Source organism: Crocodylus siamensis, chromosome 1 (assembly GCF_052110815.1).
Source record: "Crocodylus siamensis isolate JL-2025a chromosome 1, ASM5211081v1, whole genome shotgun sequence".
NCBI lineage: Eukaryota > Metazoa > Chordata > Crocodylia > Crocodylidae > Crocodylus > Crocodylus siamensis.
Genome location: NC_143395.1, coordinates 107,037,401 through 107,056,517, shown reverse-complemented (window position 1 = coordinate 107,056,517; position 19,117 = coordinate 107,037,401). Strand labels below are relative to the sequence as shown.

Genomic DNA, 19,117 nt, shown 5'->3' with positions numbered 1-19,117 from the left:
AAAGATATGACGGTAATTGTAAAATGGGTTAAAATACAATACAGAAAAATTTGCCAAAGAGAGATTGTGCCAGACTAATTTAAAATCTATTGTCTTATCAAATATATTCTAGGCAAAGTAAATGTAGAAGATCTAATTGGTCTATACTTTAACAAAGCATTCTGAATCATAGCAAATTATGGCTGGAAGGGACCTTGGGAGGTCATATAGTCTAGCCTTTTGCTCAAGACAAGAACATTCTGTTTAAGCTATCTAAGCAAAGTGGTTGTGTTAAACTCCCAAAGATGGAGATTTCACAACATCTCTACATAATCTTTCCCAATACTTAATTTCTCTCTCAGACAATTGTTCTTGATATCCAAGTTTAACTTCCTTTCTTGCAATCTCAGACCATTACTTTTTGTCCTGGATGTGTCTAAACATTCCTTAATGCATCATATTTAGTGTGCATTAAATTTAGTTCTTGGATAACTAGTACTAAATCTAATGCAGAGTAACTGGCGCTAATTCACAGTACCACTGGCACACTGGGTTTTACAGACACTAAATGTGCAGTAGCCTAGTAGTACTACACCGTAGCATATTCGCATGGGTTTTGCCTGGCATGTTATTGCACAGTGTTATTAGGCTACTATACAGTTAGCGTCTTGTGTAGATGCACCCACTGTCTACTGCAGAAATAGAGGATATTCTATCACCATTCTAATATTACAAAAGCCTAAGTCTGTCTGCCTGCCTGTCTGTCGAAAACACTTTAATCCCACTCTGATTGGCTGACAAACAGCCAATAGAGTGTGAAAAAGCATTTGGACGGGTGACAGCTTGCCACCATGATGGTGGGGTCACAGGGGACAGAGTTGGCCTTGCCCTCCCCACCCTGCTCCCTGGAAGTGGTGGCAATGGAGTGTGGGGGGCGAGGCCACTGGAGCTGGCCTCCCCCTCCCCCTTGCTCCTTGGAGGTAACAGCAGTGGCAGCAGTGCAGGGGGGGAGCGGGATCAGGACATTGAAAGGGGGCATTGCCACCGGAGCTGGCCTTGGACTGCCCCTCCCCCTTTCCACTGTTGCCTTCTGCAGGGCTGGTTGTGGCAGCACGGAAGGAAGGAACAGGCCTGCGCATGCTTCTGCCCTCTCCCTGCTGCCGTGCCTGGGAACAGGAGAGCAGACCCAGACCCCAAGCAGAAGGGGGTGCGGGCCCAGGCCTAGGACAAGGAGGGGTCAGGCCCGCTCCTCCCCCACAACTGCTCTGAGCCTGCTCCTCCTATTCCCCTGTCACTGCTGGGGCGGCCCGGGCCCCCTGCTCCTCCCACCACAGCGAGCCAGTTTGTCTCCACCCGCAGCCCAGTCCTGTCCCGCATCAGACCTAGGCCCTCTCCTCCCCTCCCTGCACCGCTGTGGTGGGGAGATGGGGAGTGGGCTTGGACCCCAAGCAGCAGGAGGTAAAGGGGGAGCGGGCCTGGATGGGTGGGGGGCACAGAGCTTCATCCCCACCTGCTCCCTCCTGTCATTCTTGATGGGCAATTGGCTAGTCTTTTGTATAACAACCCTCTTTTGTAATTGAAGACTGTTATCAAGTACTCCCTCAGTTGTCTCTTCTCCAGACTAAATATCCTCAGTTCTTCCAACCTTTCCTCATGTCATGTTTACTGAAGTTCTAACCATTTTAATAAAACTGGGGATTCATCAGTTAGAAAAAAAACTGAGGAGAAGAAAGGCAAAGGTGTATTAGCCAGTCACAGGATGACTGAGCCACCAATGTCACGTAGTTATAAAAAAGTTAAATGTGATAATAAGATGTAACAGGTCATATATTTGACTAAGATGGGGAAGCAAAAATAATGTGGGATGTCATTTGGAAAGCATGCAATTCTGGTCATCCGTTTTCAATGAAGAAAATTTAGTTTGGAGCAGATGTAAAGAAGGGCTGCTAGGATTAACCCTTTCAAGCTGCATGCAGCCCACAGGTCACCAGTTGGACAGCCCTGGTTTAGCCTAAAAATGGAGCCTGAAAGGGTCTGTGATTGCTGTCTAGAAATATATTTTGGACAGGGGGTTAACAGCAGAGAGGGAACAGAACCATGAAGCAAGAAGACAACATCACAAGAACAAATGGGTATAATGTGGCCATGAATTAAATTTAGGCTAGAAATTAGAAGGTTTCTAATTACCAGAGCAGTGGAGTTATGGGACTGCATTCCAGTAGGAATAGTGGGGGCAGAAAACCTAACAGATTTTAAGGTGGCACTTAATACATTTTTGACAGGGATGGATTTCATGATCCCTTCCCTGATGCTCAGAGAATCAACCTTAGGTGTCAAGAGACTGAATTTATCAATGGGTCAATACTGAAATTTTCTAATGCATCGCATGACTGCACAGAAGGCTATTTCACATGTAGGTGTGTAATGCAAGTGCTGAATTTGTTCATTACAGTGAATAAAGCAAAAATGATTCATGCTTACCTGAGGCAGCCAAGGTCATTATGCAGGCGCAGGCGTTACACTGGACAGTGAAATCCCCCAACTCAAGAAGCTCCAGAATTGGCTCAAGTAAACCCATTTGAACAACTAGGTCTCCATTTACTATTCACAAATAAATACAACAGTGAATAGCTAATACATCCTAGCCATGCAAAAAGTATACTTTGGAGTTAATATCACAATGCAAAATATATCTTGCATTCAACAAGATGCATATGGCTAGAATGACTTAATTCAAGAATAAACTTCACAGAGTAATTTTTTAGTTTTTCTTGCTATTTAACTATATATAATCCTGTCGTTGTAGATTATAGATTCTAATTAAACCTGATACTTCTTATTACTCATCTTATTTTTATAGTATATCCCCAAAGAATAAGGGGTTACATTCTTTTCTGAAGCTCTCTTGTGGTGGAAAGTCTACTGTGGCATAACCACCTAGGAAGATAACATGGACTGTTCCACCCTCTGGATGAAAGTTTTGTCTGCTGTCACAGGAAATAGAAAGACCTTTACTTGCAGTATCATCTCAGAGGTCCATGGTCTTGGCAAGGTGAAGCCATTCTGTTAACCACAAAAATAAATCACCCTTTTGTCTAAGTAATGTGAAACCTAGATCCAGTTATTTCAAAGTGACAAACAAACACTGTATAAAAGTCAGATTCTAAACACTTTATTTGTTGTTGAAACAACAGCTGGAGGGATCTCAATTAGGCAATGAGAAGGCAGGCCCCGGCCAGCTACTCCAGCTATATATCTAGCCTGGATGAAGAGAGATATCTACTTTTGCCAAGAAGAAGAGAGAATTGTGAATTACTTACTGTTTCCTTCCAGCAAAAAATTGACGAGAGACAAGGAAGACATCTGTTGAACCTCTACATCACTGGACTGTAGTAAAGCATAATAAGGTTCCAAATGTTCTTCAGGCAGCTGGCTGGTCACTGCATAAATTAAAGGAAATGCATTCACTGCAGTGTCTCTTAGACCTGAGAAATGGCCTAAGATTAGGCCTGAGATGTGACCATAGTCAAGTACGGTGCTGTTCCACTTCATGCAGATTCCAGTGCCACTGACAGAGTCAGCTAATATCCTTGCTATTACTTTTAATAACTGGATATTTACCTTTCAACACCTAGGAACCAAAGAAGCTCTTCTGCCCCCTGTCAGGTTTTAGTGTGTCCAGTCTTCAATGATAAGAAGTACCTAAACTGTAATGAAATCAAGCCAAGTCTCTAAGTGTAGATGTAATGCTGTTTAATCAAGACGCTGCACAGGTTTAAACTAGAGGAAAAGCGGATTCATTTTCTAATGTACAAACCATTGAATGCTCACTGAGCACATCTACATGTGCTATTAATTCAAAGTAGGTTTGCTGCACAGTAAAAATACTGCTCAGTAAGCCTACAAGGGAGCATATCTACATGTGCTGCCTCTTGGGAGCAGCCCAATACTCTGCCTCCCTGCCGCAGCCAGCACCACCCCGCATGCTAGCTCAGCTAGCGGCAGCTGTCTCCTGGCCACCTGAATATTAGGAGGGGACCTGATGTGCACAGACCCAGGAGAGAGCTGCCTCTGCAGTAGGCAGAGCTCTCCTGGCCCCATACGCATTCAGACACACAGCTGCCAGCAATCCACCTGCCAAGCAGGGTGTTTGCTGGGAGCTGTTAGGGGTGTGGTGCAGCTGAGGGTAAGTCTCCTGCAGGGCAGGCAGGGCATGGGGCTCGCTGGCAGCTGCTCTGCTTGGCACAGAGCTGGCTGGTTCAGGGACAGACGTAGGGGCTGGCAATCCAGCCCTCACCTGCCCCCCAGAGCAGCCAACTCTGCATGGATTCCCAGTACCCACTAACTCCTTGGAGCAGCCAGCTCCATGGGGGATCAGGGACAGGGGGCAGTGAGCTTTCCAGTCCTGGCCCTGATGAGCTCCTAGCTCCTGGGGGGAGCCAGGAAGCTGAGCAACCCCAGGACCATGGAAGGAGAGCTCCTTGACCCCTGTGGTTCCCTGCTGGCTAGGCAGACTGGGAGCAAATTTTCTACTAGCCAGTGTCCACACATGTTTTATTGCATAGTATCTACTGCACAGTTCATTTACTACCTATATTTATAGGTAGTAGCTAACTGTACAGTAGATTAATTTACTGTGCAGTAAGTGTATGCAGATGTAGACAGTGAAGCTTTACTGCACAGTAGACTAATCTACTGCACGGTAAAGTGTTTCATGTAGACACGCCCACTGTGTAGAAAAAATATTTGCCTACTGTTTTTCCCTCTGCTGTTCCCTCATTGCTTATAATTTCTGAATAGCTTCCCTTGCCATGCTTTCATAAGCACTACTCAAAAGTCTGGGTTCCTTTCATATTCATGTACTGAGAAGCCTCAGTGTGCAGCTTTGTGCCAGCAGTCCTCTGCTGCCTCTTGTTTCCTGCCCATGGGCCATCCCATCTGCTTCTGTGGGGCAAATGTGGATTGTCTTGCTTCTGAATGTTCCCTACAGGGCTAGATTATGACATGCTGGGGTCCTAAACTATGTTAAGCTTAAGAGGCCCCATAGCATTACCAAAAAAGTGTATTATTTTAACAGAAAGGAGTCCCCTCATAATGTGAGGCCCTATGTTGCAGCTTACTTAGGTTGTACCTAATCAACCCCTGGTTCTATCATCTGGAAAGTGCCCTCTCATAGGATTTTTTTAGCAGGATGTTTTCTCCACTCTCTCCCAGTGTGTTTGGCTGTGTAACTTCTGGGGGTTCAGCATACACACAGTTTCTAGTGACATCATGTAGTGATTTTTTACAGAAGTACCAGAGTTCTTTTAGTGGCACCATGATTTTCTCCTTATAACAAGAAACAGAATTGCACAGAGTACCGTGCACGTTTGAGGCTATGATAGCACTTTCATTTCAAATAATATGAAATTTGTTCAGGAGTTTAACGGTTTGGAAAAAGGTACTTTGGGGTCAGTTAAAATTATATGAAAATTTTCATGTGCACTGAATAGGGATAACTTACAGTGTTGGCTCAGGTGTAAGTAATAGAGCCCAGCAGACTGTTGCAAGCCAGGGTTTTCTGAAAATGCTAACGTTCTCAGAGCCTCCAGAGAGTTCTTTCCAAGCAGTGACATTTCAAAACCTGCACAGTGAAAGCACAAGATAAAATACACCTGAAGGGATTTAGTTTATTAGGAGTTTAAAAATCCCAGGAACAGACAGCAGTTGGAAATCTGAAACATAAATGTTAAGGTGTGCCATGCTGAAAGAAATTGATGTTCCATCTAATTTGGTATCTCATCTCCAACACTGTCCAATACCAGTGATTTCAGAAGATTTGATAAATTCCATCATCCAGAATAACCTGCCCTGGAAAAGTCTTTTCTGGAGTATAGGCAGTTGGTGATAGCAAACACTTATTATCATGTCAAATTTATATGGAAAATATAGTTCATTTCATTCCTAATTGTTTTTTGAATTTGGACTTGATGCTTGATTAAATTTTATCTTGTAACAATTGGTTCCTTCAATTATTTATGCATTGTATGGAAGTGTTTATTTTTCTTTTAACAGAAAAACTTACTGAACATATGAAGTTTATTTTTTTTTAATTTCTCATTTTTTTAAGTGCTGTGTTCTACTATTATGGGAAGAGATTGAGTGAAATGCAGACAGCCTGTAGACTTGCCTCAGATTCAAATTCTCAGGGTAAATCTACCTGCCATTGAATAGGATAATTCCCCATATCAATAGAGTTCTTGTTCTATAATAATTACCATCAGTAATTTAAACCATTCCTGAAAAAAAACTAAAGTACAGTCTTATAATGCTGGAGTGGAGCAGAGGAGAGAAAAAGAAGCTATCAAATACGGCTGTGTGAAGGTATGGTAGCTGATCGATTCAGAGGAGATTCAGCCCAATATGGTGGCCAAATCTCTGAATCTGAATTGAACTGGGAGACCAATTAAAAGGTCTGAATTGAATTGGAAGCCTCTGAATCAATTTGGAAAAGATCCAGCACTGGTAATGGAGGCTATGCCCTGCTGCTGCTTGCCCTCTTTCGCCCAGAGCGAGCCGCGCCTGCATTGTGCCCCCCCAGCTGCCCTGGCTGGGCAAGCAGCAGCAGGGCATAGCCCCCACTCCCAGTGCTGCTGTGCCCACATTCCGCACCTCCCTCCACCCCCCTCCCCAAGTTCTGCACATCCCCACCTTGCCCTAGCCAGGCAGCTTGTCCCAGCCCCAATTCCCCCCCTCCCCCATGCCCTTTCCCTCTCCGCTGTGCCCATCACAACAGACTTACCAGCTGGAGGCAGCTGTGTCCAGTTTGGTGAGGACTACTGCCTGTTTAGTTCATGGCTGAATCTGAAGCAGCACCGAATCATTGGATCCTATTCAGTCAAATTGAATCGGGACAGTGATTTGAATCTCTGAATCGAATCACTGTCCCTCTGAATTTGCTGAATCTGAATCTGAAGTGAATACTTGCTGCTTCACACAGGCCTACTATCCAAACAGTGCCAAATGATAAAAACTGCTGAACAGCAAGTACATTTACAGTCCACAATTAGCCCATGACATTACCGCAAGACATATTTTAGCTAAGACTTTAGCACAGTGAATGAAAGATTTGTTTATTTGAATTGCAAGAATTTACTATTTTAGACAAGATAAAAAGGACATAATGTATATAACCTTTCATGCTTCAGTACATGAGTCAACTATTAACTCAAGTCATTTGAGGTTGTATGCACTTTAAGAATAACAAACTTCTACCTTCTGGATTAACTGGGATTTAGATAAGCATTTATTTGTCTTAAGATCAGTTTCAGTTGTTGAAAATTTTCAGCAACTATGGAAGGATAGGTTGTGAGAGAATTAAAAAAATAATAAAAGGAACTTCTTGGGCTGGTATGCTTGATGATTGAGTGACTGAATCTCTCAGATGTCTGTGTATTTATGGTGTATAAGAGATGGGGGAAATGGAAACCAAACCAAATCTTCCTCTACCCATAATACAGATCTTGTCATATGGCACTGGCTACTGCAGTTTAATAACTTCATTACCAACCAGGAAGTCCTGCTTCAGATCCAAACCTACCCTCAAATGTCAATTTACAGTTCCCTCTGAGGACAATGAAATCTGTAAAAGTGCTAGTGAGTCCTCCTTTTCTGTCTACATAGAAATGAGGGTTGCTCGGCCCTCTCTTAAGGTCAAATTCATAGGAGATGCTCAAGTGGGAGAAAGACTTCAAGGTTCCCTCTGTGAAGTTGCTTCATATCCTTCATATATCCTTCATATCCTAGGGCAGCAGGATTTGGCCATGTGCCAAAATAGCCACAGTTCTCCCAACCCCTGTATCTAAACCACTGACAGATCCTGAGATTGTCCTTTATTAATTCTGCAGACTGTCCTTTATTAGTTCTAAGTGGGGGAGGTAAGACAAATATTATCTTAATTAACATTAGAATTATCCAAAGCAAATCTATGATGTTCCAGGTAACCAGTTTCAGAAAGATAAAGCCGAAAGATCGTTCCATGGCAAATCATCCCACACAAGGTTATCAATATCTCAGCAAGAATAAACACCTCTGCTGGACCTTTTGTCACAACATACCTATATTTCAGAAAGGAGAACAAAAGAAGCATGTCTACACAAGATATTTACTGAGCAGTAAATGTCTCAGAATCTACATGTGAGCCCTATTAGGTTAGAGTAAACTAATTTACTCTGCAGCAGAATAGTACTTGTACTAGTACTATCTTTCTGTGGAGTAAAAAACTCCACAACAGTGCACATGTAAATACTGCCCCAGGTAGCTGGGGCACAAAGGTACTTTGGTGCAGGGGCTGCCTGTCAACTAACCCCATGATGAAGCACCCTCATGCCCCAGAGCCCCTCTGCAGCATGTTGAGCTAGGGGGAGTAGCCCAAGCTGGCAGGATGACCCCTTGGGCCCCTGCTACCTGGGACTGCTCCAACACAGCTCAATGTGCTGTGATCCCAGGTGTATGTTCAAATAACAATAAACGCAGTAGTTTATTTCTCCAGAGTTTATTACTCCTGGGTGCACATTCAAATGATACACCTTGGCACAATAAACTCTGGAGTTTATTGCTTCACATTAATTGCACATGTAGATGCACCTGAGATGTACGATTTTATGCACTGCTGCCTACATGTTAATGAAAGTAGAACACATACTTTAGAAACACACTTTCTATAGCAACTCTGAGCTAATGACTCAAAACAAAGTACAGAATTAAAAAGTAGAGATAAAAAGGAAGAGATGAAAGACGTTTGTAGGTTAGATTTTAGTGAAAGTGAGAAGTGACAAGATTCAGGGATACAGGCAGGCATTTATTGATTATGGGAATTGCAAAGGAAAATGTTCTCACATTAGCAGCTGTGTAATCATATGGAAGGACAGAACTAGACTGTTTGTAAATGAGCAATGACATTTAGGCATAGAAGAGAAATGAACCTATGAGTTGCAGAGGATTTATAAATCAACATGGTCGTAAATGTACAAGTAGTGAATCAGTAAAACTGCATGGGAAGAATGTGATCACGCTTTTGTTACACATGCGAAGTCACTACATCATACACAAGCTGGACTCTGGAGAGATTAGAAATCACCCAGACAAAGAGAACAGAGTTGTGAAACTAGTTGTAAGAAAACACTGCCAATTAAGTTTAATATCATTAATAGATTTACAAAAATCAAGGTTAAAAGAAAGAAGGATGACTAACAGAGAGACAGAAAAATCAGAGATCTGAGAACTTCATCCTGTAGGATTCCATAGAGGAGGGGAATTGGCCCAAAGGAAGTTGGTAGCAGTCATGAAGGATGACTAAGTAGAAGGGAAATCAAGAGAACACAGAACTGGAGAGACCTACCTTGGGTTTTTTTAAGTGAGACAGGTAAATGGAATGGATTGCAGCAGTGAGACCAAACAAAAATGGGAAGAAAGACTTTCATTAACAGGTCATAACTATAGAAGAGTTATTTCCATACTATGAGGAGAGTGAAAACATAAGCATGCCACCAACTGCAACAAACTTTAATCAGCATCAACCTCCTTTTCCTTCCACATCCAACTTCCTATACAAAAATTTTAGATGCAAATTTTACCATCACTGCACAAGCCAGCTTCAAGATGGAGTTCTCTAAGGGAAAAGTTTGCTGATATCTTACCTCTTTGATTGTATTACTAGGTGCTGGGACATACTAATCCAAAATAACCAGTGAAACCAATCACAAATATAACAGAAAAGAATCTTGTTTATAAAAGAAAGCGCCTTCAAAAACATGCAAGGTGATCATGTAATGCAGTTGCCTTAACAGTCATGTTTTTACAGTATGAACAGGCAGCATCAACTTGTTATGACCTACCTCCAAGACAACAAAACCAAAGGAATCCAGGAAACAGAAGAGACAAAGATACATTTGAAAGTCTACAAGGTGTAAAATCAAATTACTTGCTTTTCAAAGCCTAAAGAGACAGCAGAAAGTATCCCACAGCTTTATGCAAGAGAGATAACTCATTTGAAAAATTAAATGCCAGAGGAATGGTTTTAGATAAATGACGAATTAATCAAATGGGATTCTTTTAAGTGACCTATTCAGAGAAGGAAATAAGTACTTCGTTAGCAAAACAACTCTAATTTTATAAGGGAATCCCATATCTGCACTTCCAGCCACATTTTCACCACCGTGGCTCATTTCTCAAAATCTACCTTCCTGCTTCTGTGCCCAGGATCTCACTAATGTCTTACCCTTCACCCCACTCCCCTCCTTAGCATACCACAAGAAGGATTGTGTGAGAACTCCTGTAGAAGCAGTGGGAGAGCTTCTGGGGGCAATACGCTATGGGTACACCCACTGAGGGCAGAGGAAGAGCCCAAGACTTCGCTGTCTTCCAGGGCAGTGCTCATCTATCTAAGCCAGAGTGCCTAGAGTTGGAAGAAAAACAGTGTTGGGTTCCCTGGGTGACTTCGGGACAGTCACCTGGCCTGGGGAAAAGGGGATAATAAGCATGCTGTTGCAGTGCAGGAAGTTTTGGTGTGTGCTAGATGGCTACAAGAGAGAGACAGAAAGCAGCTTGGGGCCAGCAGGACAATCCAGACTAATGTAACAGTCCCAAAGACTGGAATGAGTCTCCACAAAAGTACCAGAGATTCAGGTTTCTGAGCTCAAGTGACAATACAGCTTCAGAGAACATGAAGAAGATTGATTGGGACAGGATCGATTGGGACACAGGTTACCAGTCTGCTGGAACAGGTAAGAGAATCTTACTCTTTATAGGTAGGGTTACTTTGGTTGGAAAACGTTAACACACAGCTTCTGTTGGGCATCTCTTTGGATTGGCTTCTGATATTTCCAAGGAGATACTGCCTCTGGATAAAGATATTATTTTGTTGCCATATGCAGTATTTGTCCAGTGATATTGCCTTGTTTCTCCAAGAAGGGGGAATGGTTCTTAGTAAGAAGCACATAACGTGGCCTTTCCTTTACCAAGAGTGGGATACTACCCTAGCCTGACAGTCAATACAGATCATCAAAGCAAAAGTTCCATTTCTCACTGAAGACAATGGGCTAGAGTTTCTGAAGACTTTGTTATTGTAGATCTTTTCAGATTACCCCACATTAATATTAGTGAACACTCCACATACTCAACTTAGCCTGAAGGCACTATGAAAAAATATTCTTTTCTGTTGATGAAATCTGAAATTGGTGTGAGGGCAAAGTATAGACTTGTTGGTCCCATAACTAGCCCCTTTACAATCTTGGAATTCTATCTATACAAACCCATCAATAATTTCCTGTACATTGCTCAGCATTATGACAGCAGCAACCCTTACCATTGCAATAGCCTTGCTGGTTGATCTACTAAGTGGTCAGCTGAGCTAGGGACAGATCATCAAAAAGCCTAAGCCTGAACTGATTCAATCTTTGCAGGTTAGTCTAACCTGCATAGATTGATCTGATTTGCAAGTGGACAGACATTCACTTTTGAATCCATAAATGCAGCCACATGCCTGCATTGGCTTATGGCTAGAAGCTGGCAGGGGGTGTGGTAGAGCGAGCCTTCCCTTCCCTCCACAGTGCAGAGCTGATGTGGAGGGGTGGCCAGGCTGGGCAGGCTACTATGATTAGGGAGGGGTTTAAATCCCCACTCTGGCCTGCATAGTCCCCAGCCAGGGTGTGCCTGGAGGGGGAGGTGGAAGCAGCCCTTGCCAGGCTTTTTCCACCACACAGCTCAAGGGGCAAGGAGTCCCTGGTCCCTGGCTAGCACTCTGAAGGAGGGAGAAACTGCTTGTGTGGAGTCCATGCATCTGTTGATGATACTGGATCCCTCTCCCCATAGGCAACACATAAAGGGACATGGTGGGGGGGCATATGCCCCTGAGAGAGTGCTGGTGCACTCCGGTTGGTAGGGGGGCATGGACAGCATTAGTACCCCCCTAAAATTGGCTCCACTGGCAGCATGTCAGCCCCCCCCCCCGATTGCTGGTTGGCTGCTGGGGGACCCCCCCAGTTGTGCCCCACTGGTGCCCCACCAGACTCAGCAGCCACCAGTCACCATGCCTCTCCCTGTTCCTTCATGCTATCTGCAGCTGTAGACAGGAATTAAATGGCACAAAAGCCTCTCAGAACTGCCTCTGAGATGCCTACACTTTGACAACTTTGAAGCAAGCCAGCAGGGAACTTATCAGAACACAAGGCTTATCAGCCCATGAAGCCCTACAAAAGAAAACAAAAGCATCTCTCTCATTAGTTTCAAGCTCTTCTTACCTGCAGGGTGAATTTGCATTTGCAAGCCACTGGCTTCTTGCTCAGGAAGCAGCAGCCTCTGGGTGCAGCCCTGTGTGACGGGCTAGCTGGCTGTGACTTAGCCCAGGGGTTGTGAAAGGGCAAAAGATGATTAGAGGACTTGGGATTTCCTTTCCATACCAATCAGGCCCCAGAGACTCACCCTCCGTGTCCCCTGATTGGCCCCTTGGGTCACCTGGATTGGGATAAAAGGGGCAGCACAGCTGACTCAAGGGAGACCAGTGAGGGACCACAAGGAAGGAGCTTCAAAGAGCTGGGCCACCAGAGTGGGAGCATTTGCCCCAGAAGCACCTGAAGGAGTGGGACCTTCAGGCAGCAGTTGGACCCTCAGCAGCGCAGCATGTGGCCAGCAGGAGAGGCTCCCTGCTGGGCTCCAGGACCCCCTACAAGAGGCTGCTGTCAGCAGGAGAGGCTCCCCGGCTCCAGCAAGGGAGCAGCGACCTGAGAGTTTTCCAGCTCCTCCAATCAGAAGCCAGGCAGCTTGAAGTGAGGCCAGGGCTCCAGGAAGGTCAAGACCCCTAGCAGCTTGGCATAGCACCAGCACTGGTGGCTGTGTGGTAGAGTTTCTGTTTACCACATGGGAGATTCAAGTCTCAGCTCTGGTGACTTGGGGTGAGTGAAGTAACAGGGAAAAGTTCTTGTTGCAGTGAAAAGGGGTCATTGTGTTTTCCCCCTTTCTCCCCCTCCAGGTACCTAGGCCCTATATTCCTTGTCATTTGAGATTTTGTATTTTGTGCCTTTTTATATTTCACTAACCAGCATCATTTGTTCTGTTGTTTGTGTTTCATATTTTGTTAACCCTGTCTTTTGTCAACTGGCTGAATATGTCTGTGATTGTAAGTGTCTAACCTTTGTTGAATCCTGCCCCCTCGGAGCATTGTAGTGACCCCCTCGTTTATGTCTGTTATGCTCCCAGTACTGTTCTCTCATTAAAAGGTATGTAGCTAAGTTCCCATTGGTGGTCTGGCTCTGCTGTATAGGGGGAGGAGAGTCCCTACACCTCCCACAGTGTTTGTGCACCTGTTTTGATCCCTTCAATTGGACAGAGAATACATCTTGGAGTACCGCCCAGGTTCCACCTGATTAGTTCCAGAAAGTCCTAAGTGAACACTGTTCTGTCTGACACTGTTCCACTGAAGTTGGAGACATGCACACAGGACTGGGGTCCCTGCTGCTGACATATCTGCTGTGGAAGAAGGAAGAGAGGGATCTCTGCTTGAGCAGCGACCAGCGAGGGAAGGGAGGGGATAAGGAGGAGCATGGCAGATGCAGCTGTGCCCTGCCAGGCAGACTCCCACCCCCTTCTCAGCCAGCCAGAGCAGAAATAGTGCTGTGGCTAGGGAGGAGAGGGGAGGGCCCAGCCCTGCTCTTTGGAGCAGACAGCCCATCCCAGGGATGAAAAGCATGCTGGGGGGCCCTGACTTAACTTAAACCAGGAAGAGGTCTGGGACAGAAGTTCCATAAACCAGTTTGACCCAAATCAGTTAAGTCTGATACTACATTTAACCCAGTTTATCTTAAACCAGTTTGGGACATTTTGAAACTGATTTATGTCCACTGAGCTTATGTTTTGTTACAAGTTTAAACCAGTTTGATTCCTTAAACCAGTTTATGTATACCTTCTGTCCCTAGCCCTACTGACTAGCAGCAGTCAGTGGTGGCAAGCTTCCAGACAGTGTTATGCTTATCCAAGCTATGTGGGATTTTCATACAGATGTTTCATCACTGTAGCTCTGGGCAAATCCTACATACATTTCTAGGATAATAGCTTTTGACTGTTTTGTTCTGCTGCTACATCTTGTCATCCCAGGTCTGCAGCATTAAGATATCCCACTAGACAGTGCTTGTTGGGTGAGTGCAAAAGCAGTTTACTCTACTTAGCAAAACTGATTTAAGAAAAGATCTAGGCAAATGACTGGCTTGAGTCTAACGTCCTCCTCCTGCTCAGATGCCCTTATCCCCCTGATTCTGAAGTCATTGCCTAGCTTTAGATATACTTGCAGGATCCTGCATATATTAATCACTCTGTGGGTCATAGCACTCCCCAAGGTTTTCTCCATGCTGCTTGACAGAACTTTAAAACTGGTTCTGGCTCACAAAAAAGACATAATGGGATGAAATGAGAAATCGTGGAACTATTTAGTTTGACCCAGTGCCCCAGGGTCCCACTGCCTTCTGGCAAGAACGCCACAATGTACAGTGTGAGAAATCCCACAAAGCTTACAAGGCAGCAGAGGAGCTGCTGCAGGATATGTGAGCAAAATGCTGAGAGCTTATTTTGAAATAACAGAGTGCTATGTGGCCTCCATGGTGAAAATAGCTTAATTACCAGAAAACAATGCTATGTAGGCATGACGCTTATGCAAGAGCTGTTACAGATCACTTCACAGATACACAAAACCTTCAGCAACTTTCAAGTGCAGACATGCCCTACATCATTGGTGCCTGTCACCAATTGCACAACCTTACAGACAAAACTGGAGGCCAAGCTAGGTCCTTTCAAAAATCAACCTGGTCTGTGCTTGAATAAAGCTAAAGCTGAAATTCTGAACTGTAGCAAAATGAAGAATGCTGTGCTTATAAATGCATGAGGTGAACCTTAGAAAATATAGTGAGTTCTTCCTGCAGGCTTCTAAACACCTGAGGGCTGAAATACTGACATGGGTAGAGATCTGTGAGACTGACTACACTGACACAATTACTTGGGTATTTGCTGTAATAAGTCCTGAAATATTAAACGAAATAACCCCTTTTAGGAATAGTTCCAGATTCTAATGCTGTGCCTGACTCAATACAGACTTTCCTACAGTGGAAGTTGCATAACTAAATGCTCTAGTTCAGGGGTGTCAACAGATCACCCATGAAGCTGCTGTATCTGGCCCACTGGGTTATCAGTGGCCTCTGGAAATTGTGGGGCATGGCTAGCAGAGTGGCCTGCAGAAGAATCCAGGACTGTTGGGCCTCAGGGGACATGGTGATTGGCAGCAGGAGAGTGAAATCTCAGTCACCTTCCAGCTGCTTCACTTACCACTGCTGACGCATCTCTATGTCCTTAGTCAACAGACCTGATGCTGCCATATGCTGCCTGCCCCATGCCAAAGCCAGAGCTGGAGCTGTCAGAGCCATGTATGCCATGTGCTACCACTGTGGCCCAAGGCCCAGGGCAACAGCAGCAGCTCTAGCTCTGGCAAGGGGCATGCAACATACACTAGGAGCTGGAGCTGCCACCACTACTGTCTGCACTGGGGAGGAGCCAGAGCTGCCACCAGCATTGCCACCAAGGCCACCCCATGCTGGAGCCCCAGCAGACCAGATCTGTCCCAAGGCAGGAGGCTAGTTTGACACCCGTGATCCAGTTGGTTATGAAAGTCTCAAACATTGCAAAGCAAATTCCATGAGAAACAAGCCTTTGTCTTTCAAACAAATCCCCACTAAGTGGAAAGTCTCCATGTTTGGTCTCCTGCCAGAGGTGATTTGGGAGGAGAATCTAGACTATAGTCCCAACAATAGTAGCAAACTAACTTTGCTTTGGAGAAAATATACAAATTACTTGACTTTCCCAGTTTTCACTCTTGGCTCTACTCCCAACTCTTTATATTCATTTGCTTGTTTGCTTGCCTCCTCAGGCCTGATAACAAATGTCTTGCATTCAAAAGCTTATCTAACTTTATTCCAACCCTGCATTTTGTCTAATAAAAGACATCACCCCCCAAAAAATCCTTGCCTCTCACACACATCCTGGACCATCATGGCTACAGCATCACTCTAACATTACCAGTTTTTCAAGTATTTTTCTTCTTGTAAGGTAAGTTGGTCTCTTGAATAATTAATCTGTCATTGGGTTTTTTTTTTCATAAAAGACAGGACTTTGCTTCTCTCTCAAAGCTGGGTGAAGACATTAATGAGCTTAATTCTGATTTTACTTATGCACATTTCTTTGTTATAATTCCCCTGATTTAAATGGGTACTACTCTGTAAATTCTTAGTGCAATTACTACTAGCAAGCACCATGCATTTTGAAATAGTTCAGTCAGAAGCTTATACCATTTCCTCCATCAAAGTCTTAGGAAGTTTATGGAATTATATCCCCCAAAGCAAAATTATCCACCGTCTTGGATGCTATGTAGGCATTTATACTTGTAGAAAGTATTTACCCTTCTAGATCTAGTAGCATTTGGTATTCTATCAAATACAAGGCAGTGGACAATGAGACCCCTAAAAGTATTTAGGTACAACAACACCTATGACTGGCAGCCCAGTAAAATCTTAAATCTTGAACTAATACCTACCACCAGATTTAGGTGCCATGAGAAAGGATCTTCAGAAACCATATGAATGGGGAGCTGTTTATGGTACCCAGAAATGCAATGCAAATTAAAAGGTCATAGCTCACTGATCTTATCATCTGGTAAATTAATAGATCTGATAAAGTATATGGCAGGAAACAGATTAGTTGATGAGTTTCCTGGAAAACTGATCTGAATCTAATTGAACACAGTAGCTCTATTAAATTAATTTTTCTCTGAATTCTAAAGCAAAATATTTTCTCAAATCCTGTCATATACCTGTACCTAATTTGTACTTGGATCAGTAAAGAGGTGGGTCATTCTGTAATTCCAGTAAATGGAAAAGGAGAACAAAACAAAGACTCTGAGTCTTCTTTAAATTGAATAACCCAGTAAATTTTTAGTCTTCATTTCTAGAAATCCTTGTAAAAAATGTTTTGTGTACAAATTAAGTTATGCATTTGCAGCTGTGGCATAATAGAAAGCTACTAATCATTTTTATCCAGCTCTTATTCCAGTTTGACCCCTGGATTTCCCAAACGGAGGACAAATTCTGTAGGTCTATTACTGCACCACAACACTGAACTGAACAACCCCAAGCCAGAACAGCAGTTCCATCCATTGTCTGTTGTCAACATGCAGAAAGAATTTCTCCTTTCCAAATGGGCAAAAAATGACTTTCCTCACCTGTTTCAATGTGTTGCAGAAATTCTTGTGCAGTTTCCTTTTCATGTGGCTGAAGGACAGGTTTGTATAGCTGCCTGGCTTCAGAGCCATTTCGTTTTAGGCAAGAACATTCACTTATCATAACCAAGCACTGCTTAATTCTCTGCACCAGACTTGAGGACATTCTCTTTACAAAGGACACAAAGTCCTGCAGCAGCTTCATGCACTTTCCGCACAGTTGACCCATCCTTAGTTTACTTGTTCTGGTATCAATGAAAGCCTAAGAGAAATAAAAAGATGGACTGACCCTTTCCTTCCACCTTAGTTCCTTTCAGCGCTAACTTGTTATTTTGTGATAGATCTTGATTTAAACAACTCTGTCAAGATCTACTGAAAAAAAAGAAAAGAAAAGAAAAGAAAAGAAAAAGAAAAAGCTAAATTATTTCCTGCATGCAAACAAACTGCATGGAACAACAAAATTTAACTGTGCACAATACACTGAAAGGCTCCTTTGTGACGACTGCAAAACATTATTTTAAAGGTTGGACTGCAGTCACATAAAATCACTCTTCCTTTGCTTCAATTGCAAACAAAATATATAATGTTATACAAAACTGTTCCATAAGATAAAAGTGAAATGTAACTGTTGGACTAACTGCTGAGCCCTTTGCAAGCCCAGTGAAAGCATGTGGGATAATGAACAAAGGCAGCTGTGGTTAAAGTAAGGCAGCATCACATATGTAGGTAAGGCCCCACCTTGTTTACATGTCTACTGCCTGCATCTGCCAATGGGAGAGGAACACAAAGTAAGGCAAGCTAACAGGTTTTTCCAGTTTCCCTTGAAGTTTAGAGAAGAACAAAGGCACAGCCTGGCTAGATAAACATCTCGTAACTACTTTAAGAACAGTATTCTAGCCAGTGAGACTGAAAAAAGTGGAAAGGTGTGTAAATACAGCTGCCAAAGATGTATATGACATTACATTTTCTCCCCATCAAACAAAATTTGCGCAGGAATAGGGGCTTATAGAGATACATTTTGAGTGGAATCATGGGAGCTGCTTTAACTATATATTTCTCATTAAGGGAAAAGAAAGCAGAGAGGAAAGAGAGTTTGTTTCCTCTTACTCCCCTTCCCATCCCCTGATCACATCATTTTACTGCTGTAGATGCCTATGTCTCTTTCTCTACACACACATTTTTACAAAAGATGTTATTCAAAGTAATGTTTTAAGGTACAGGGTTTTAAATATTCCCGAAGTTGCTGGTAAAATTTGGTTTGACTCACAATTTTAATTGTATAACTAGCTTGCGCTGGTCTGCTGAGTAGTCACTTAAGCCAGATTTCCTGTATCAGTGGGTTATATTACCCTGGGTGCATCTACATGAGACATTTACTGTAGTTACCTAATTAGCTCCACAGTAAAATCTCAGCATCTACCTGTGTGGCCTTATTAGGCTGCAGTAACTATCCTGCAGCAGCATTATTTAGTACACTGCAGCCAGAGCCAACCTGAGCAGGGTGTGGGGCCCGGGGCAAATCAGTCCATGCGGGGCCCCAGACCCAAAGACACTGCCAATGGCAGTGGCGATGGGGAATGTGGATAGCAAGCAGCTGGACATGGAGTGGCCACTTCACCCAGCTCCGTGCTGGTGCTCCTCCCAGCTTTGTGGGCTCCCACAAAGAGTAGGGCCAAAGGTGGTTGCCCCAATTCACACCCCCTTGGGATGGCCCTGACCGCAGCACACATGTAGATGCTGATGGGGCTGGCTGGGGCATGAGGGGGCAGTATGGGGGCTGCCTACTGGCTAGCCCCACACTGGAGCACCCTCATGCCCCAGTCAGCCCCTCTGCAGCACATTGAGCAGGGT

General features: G+C 43.8%; 1 protein-coding gene across 5 annotated transcripts in view; it reads right to left on the bottom strand.

Annotated features, from left to right (window-relative positions):
- LOC149873168 (uncharacterized) overlaps positions 1 to 17,941 on the bottom strand; it is a 70,887-nt gene extending 52,946 nt beyond the window's left edge. For all 5 annotated transcript variants that reach the window (XR_016441443.1, XM_090040032.1, XM_090040041.1 and 2 more), the window contains exons 1-4: positions 17,270 to 17,941; positions 5,483 to 5,602; positions 3,300 to 3,419; positions 2,461 to 2,580 (exon numbers count right to left, since the gene is read on the bottom strand). Coding sequence is in view for 4 of the 5 variants with exons in the window: in XM_090040032.1 (XP_089896158.1) it covers positions 2,461 to 2,580; positions 3,300 to 3,419; positions 5,483 to 5,602; positions 17,270 to 17,495 (586 nt within the window). In the remaining variant the exon portion in view is untranslated. The remainder of the gene's footprint in view (positions 1 to 2,460; positions 2,581 to 3,299; positions 3,420 to 5,482; positions 5,603 to 17,269) is intronic.
- Positions 17,942 to 19,117: the final 1,176 nt, after the last annotated feature.